Source organism: Antrostomus carolinensis, unplaced genomic scaffold (assembly GCF_000700745.2).
Source record: "Antrostomus carolinensis isolate BGI_N321 unplaced genomic scaffold, ASM70074v2 scaffold41634, whole genome shotgun sequence".
Classification (NCBI taxonomy): Eukaryota; Metazoa; Chordata; class Aves; order Caprimulgiformes; family Caprimulgidae; genus Antrostomus; species Antrostomus carolinensis.
In genome coordinates, this window is record NW_010310954.1 from 132009 (window position 1) to 137599 (window position 5591).

The 5591-nt window shown below is 38.1% G+C and overlaps 1 protein-coding gene across 2 annotated transcripts in view; it reads right to left on the reverse strand.

Annotated features, from left to right (window-relative positions):
• LOC104523868 (retinal dehydrogenase 2) overlaps positions 1-5591 on the reverse strand; it is a 55765-nt gene extending 50174 nt beyond the window's left edge. The window contains exon 1 of one of the 2 annotated variants that reach the window (XM_010166576.1): positions 5390-5591. In XM_010166576.1, the coding sequence (XP_010164878.1) occupies positions 5390-5506 (117 nt within the window). In that variant the 5' untranslated portion in view covers positions 5507-5591. The remainder of the gene's footprint in view (positions 1-5389) is intronic. The other variant, XM_010166577.1, reaches the window with a different exon arrangement.

Genomic DNA, 5591 nt, shown 5'->3' on the forward strand with positions numbered 1-5591 from the left:
TGCTACAATAGTTACCTAGTCGGTAATATAGTAGTTCTCTGCAGTAGTTAACTAATTGTTGCCAGTTTCAGCCTGGTAGTTTCTGTATTTTTATGCTCTCGAATTAACATTGCTAGAATAGCTGTACTGGAGTAAGGAAAGGCAGGGGACTGGATATGCATAAGACTACAATTGTTTCTTGATCCCTCATGCAAAACCTGGCTAAACGGCGTTTGTGCAGAAGACCTTAAAGGTTTGGGAGGAAAGAAAGAATCCTATATTCAGGCTGCTAATTGGAAAGAATTGCATAAATAGTTTGCAATTGCTATGTGGGTTGATGGATGGATTGTAATACTAACCACAAAGTATGAACACACTAGAAGAAAATTCAAACTGTAGATTTAAACAACATAAATCTAAATACACTATATACCTTAAAACTTCATATATGATGATACAGAGGGACATAATCTAGTGTCAGTATCAGATGCTGAAGTGTGTTCCACAAAGGGAAAAAGTAGCCAACATCTCCAATTTTCTGTGACCCATCTTTTGTAACTGCCAGCACTGACTGAGCTGACCCAAAAGGATAGCTGATTTCTGCAAGTATCAGTCACTGAATCTGACTTCAAAAGCCATTAAAGCTGCGAGCTCATTCAGAGAAAGACAGGTGGGAAGTATTCATCACTTACCTGAGTTTTGCCAAAGCGTGTCTTCAGTTCAAAAAATGACAAAGATTCTGCATATCACTCTAAATAAATAGATTTCCTGCCCCCTATCTTAATGTCAGTCAATGATTTTATCTGGAAAACACGTGATGGAAAATTTGGTAAAAAGACTCTTTAATAGTGTTCTGCAGCATTCATTTCTGGGCAATGCCAAGAAAGCACAATGGCGATGAAAATGCAGAAACTGACTAACAAAACACTTCAAACTCAAATGCTTATCTTATGAGAATGTGAAATATGTTTGTTAGCTCTTGTCCACCCAGAAGCAGTTTGCTTGCACTTAATGCAAACTGCTGTATACAGTTTTGCTGTTGCAGTGGCTGGGTAGTTCATCTGGTCTGTGTTTAGAAACTGACCTGGTTTTAGCCTACGGTGTAAGAGTAGAGGCAAACCCTTTTACACAGGACAAAAAAATATGGTTGTCAGACAATTCACAGCCTATTACTACAGAAACATTTCTGTACCTCTTCACTGCCACAGTGCTGTAACTTCACCCCTTTAGGGCACCTCTTTATAAAAAGCTCTCAAAACCACAACTCTTCAACTTTTCTTTATGCTAAAGTTCTCCAGTTCTTTCTCAGATTTATATCAGTTTTCAAGCAAGAAACAAAACTTAAAATATACAGCTGGGTTAGTGTCCCCAACTTGACACAAACTGAGAACGTTTGTTCACTCATTACATAATGTAGTGACAGAGCTAGGACAGGACAGAACCCTCGGGTCCTCATTTTATACCAAGCTGTCTTTGTACCAAGTAAGTCAACGTGAATTACTAAAACCACTATGAAAATACTCTGCAAAGCAGATTTGATTATGCCATAACAAAGGAAGGATAGCCACATTCTGCAGCCCCTCAAAGGGAGATAGCAGGAGGAAGATGCTGAAAAGGGCTCAATCCATTGGGCTGATTCCACATCTACTGTCAGATACTTGGGAAACACTCAAGTTGCAGGAGGGAGAATGGAGTTTCGTAAGAGCATGAAAGAGGGAGGCATCAACAGAATACAAAGCTGAGAACCCTCTGATGACCCTCAGAAGCTATCAGGTTCTCAGAGCCATCAACAGGCGTGTGCTTCCTGCACAAAACATGCTAATAATGTGTCCTTACTGGATGTCATGCTACGGCTTATCTCACACATCTGATATTTCTGCAGCAGCCCATTCTGGGAGAGTTTCTGGCATAAAATTGACATTTGTAGAAGGGTGACTGGTTGCCAGGGAGAGGGCTGGTGAGCATTAGCACTGCCACCACACTCCCAACACGTCTGAGGAGGGCTTGCTGTTCCACAGGAATATTCTGTAAAATAACATAATTCCATGCAATACTGGAAGATCCCCTGTTCTGCAGATGAAATCCCACCCCAATTGTTAATCACAGAATCACAGAATGTTGGGGATTGGAAGGGAACTCAAAAGATCATCCAGTCCCATCCCCCTGCCGGAGCAGGATCACCTAGATGAGATTACACAGGAAAAGTGTCCAGGTGGGTCTTGAATGTCTCCAGAGAAGGAGACTCCACAACCTCCCTGGGCAGCCTGTTCCAGTGCTCTGTCACCCTCACTGTAAAGAATTTTCTTCTCAAGTTTAAGCGGAACCTCCTGTGTTCCAGCTCACACCCATTGCTCCTTGTCCTACCATTGGGCATCACCGAGAAGAGCCTGGCTCCATCCTCCTGACATTCGCCCTTAACATATTTATAAACATTAATGTTAAGAAGCAGAGAACTACAGAGCCACCACAACGAAAAGAGAGATAATCTTGTATGTAGCAGTTTTAGTACTTTCCAGCCACACAGAAAAACTTAACCCTGTGTGCTTGAATACTCATCCTCATGTCTGGTTCACATCCCGTTCACCAATTATTATTACGCACATCTAAGCCACTTTATTTTTCACAGAGACCATGCCAAGGTATTTAAAAGTTAGGAAAAAATATTTCTAATGGCTGTTTTTTCAAAGAAGCATAAGCTGACTCCCAATATTGAAGTCACAATAGATACTGCTGCACATCTTGCATAAAAACATCATGTAATTTTCATCACTAAATATATTTTTTCTGACCAATGAAAAACTACATTGCCTCTGTGTGCTACATCAGGTGTGCAGATCAGAGGGACTTAACACAGTTTTCTGCTTGCTTCAGTAAACCTACCAGAGGAATATTTCACAAGTTTCAATGATTCTGCTAAATAACGGAATTCAAGAAAATTACAGGAGTAGTATTCGTTTTTTCTTACGTTCTTGGAAGAAGCTTTCATAGCAATTAGAGGGATAATGTACTGTTTAAAAGATTAATGAATAATAAATGTACTTTTTTCGAGTATGTGTTACAGATCTTTAACAAATCTCCTTTAGTGATTCCTGGAATTTTAACATGTTCTATCCTAACAAAATTGTCCATTTCCCAATTTTAGAATTCTAAATGGGCAAAATATGTTTTACAATTACTTAACTTAGTTTAAATGTTCAGAGGTACCTCTATTTTTCATAAAGAATTAAATCTCAAATGGTTAAGACTTTACATTCAGAAACAGCTGTAATAAAGAATTAAAGAATTTTGTGTCCTGTGTATTTAAAATTCTCAGCTAACAAGCAGGAGAGAGGCTGCTAGGAATGCTTACAGATGTCTGATTTTACAAGGTTTGGGGTTGTTGGGGGTTTTTTTGCTCAAGTGCTTTAGTCTAATGTTATTTATTGTTTATGGAAGTTGTTTGTCACTTAAGACATGAAGTGACCACTCCCCCAAAAGAAAGAATCAAGTTACAATCCATTATTTCATTTTTGATTGTTTTTCTTTGTAATAGGTGGGAAAGTGGATCCTGGATAAAAGTCCTGCCAAAGACAAGACTCGAAGCCGAAGACTCCAATTATCTATAAATCATTTGTATTTCCTGCAGAGAAAGAGAAAAAGGAGGGAAAAGCGGGACAGACAGAAAAACAGAGACAGAGGATATGCCAAAGGGAATATTCGATACCTGTCCCAAACCAAATTTCTCTCAAAAGCAACCAGGAGTTACCTGATACCTCAACCCCAAGCTTCGAAGAAACATGTTGCTGTTGATTTTGGCTTAATATTCAAATAACTTGCTTTTACTTGTTCCATTAGTATAAAATGTGTAACACGTTACATATTTCTGAGATGATGGCACTATATATTCTGAATTATTAAAGGTGACTATCCAGTTTACGTTCTCACAGACAGGAAGATATGATTGCTGATGACTATTATCTTTTTCAAAGACTTTTAGAACCAGTTCTCTAGTTTTAGAACAGAGAAATGCCAAGTACACTTACTATGCAAACTGTGATACTGCTCTCAAGTATTATCCACCGAACACTCCTGAAGCATATTTTACACTGAAATCAGCAATAAATAAAATTCATGCCAAACACTATTTGCACAGTATGATTGCTCCCAAAGTGTAACACCACACAACATCAAATAACTACATTCCTTATTTAAACTACTTTCAAAGAAATTATATGCAAGAAACCGTATGCATCTTTTAATTTGCATATTGCAGTTTGCATTAAAATGTAATGAAATCTAAAATAGTTGACTTTCCCCTGAAATATTCTTCTAGAACATGGAATTGCTGTAACAAATTAGAGGACAAATTAGTTTTGGCACCCACTTAAAAAAGAGAAAAGATGAAAAGCTTTTAAAGCGATGATATGGAGGAAAAAATTACACTACATGGGTCAAAATGAGGTTCCTATCAGCTTCAAAGCTCCTGAAGTTGTATTTCCAGAAGATAAAAATGTTATCACCTTTTTTCCAGTGCTGATGTGCTTATTTTCCTATTAAGTTACTTAGTAATTAGAAACAAAGTCAGACACATTGTAGTCTGTTTATACAATACATTTGAAACTTCTCCAACAGAAATGAAAACATTCTTTAACTGAAGATACTAAAGATGCAGAGATTTAAAATATATAAACGAATTTAAAAATTCAAATTGCATTTACAAACAAATGACTCTTCTTAAAGCCCATTTTAATTGACAAAAACAATTTAGTACCATAATACACCATAGAAAACCAGCAGATTTTTCTACATTGACCTTGCTCTTAACCTTCTCCTTTATGAAAATTAGTCTTAAAGGTTAGTTGGAAAAAAAATATGCCCTCTTGCAATATTGTGCAAGGGTGTATTCAAGTATCACGGAAGTTAGTAGAGAGACCTGTTCCAGCGCTGGAAGTAACAACCTGGTAGTATTGAGAGTCCTCCAGGAATTGTAAGGGAGTCCCCTGGGCACACAGGGTAATTCAAGAAAACAAACATTTTTATTTTCTGATGGAGATATACAGGTATGTATAGTAACTCACTCTGAAGTACATCAAAAGCAACAAATGTATTTGAGAACTACCAATGTTGCACTGAAAATAAACCCCAACAGCTCTGAAGAAAATGCTACGTTTAAAGAGAAGTAACGTTGCAAAGCCAATCCCAGCAAATCTAATTTGCTCTCCTATGATCCTATGTTTTTTCAGATGATTACAGGACTAAAAATCTGTTTCCTTTATTACAGATTCAAGGCAGTCTTTTAGAAGGTTTTGGTTTTTTTTTTTCTCTCTCTGCACTCAAGTTGGGTAGGGCAGAATGAAACTGATTTAAGTAAAACCCTTCTTTGGAGTGAAAGCCACGAATTTCCCTGGCAGAACAAACGAACACAACTTACCTTAGTGTATTTGATTTCAAGGTTGAGAGTGGGAGAAGGCAGCAGATGCAGAGATGCCATCAGAGCTGCAGGATCTGCCTTCACCTCTCCTGGCATCTCAATTTTACTGGAAGTCATAATCTCGGGGGGGTTTTATTGTGCCAGCAAGCCCCCCGCTCTGACCTGATGTCGTGTTGTGTTTTGGGTTGGTTGCCCCCCCCCC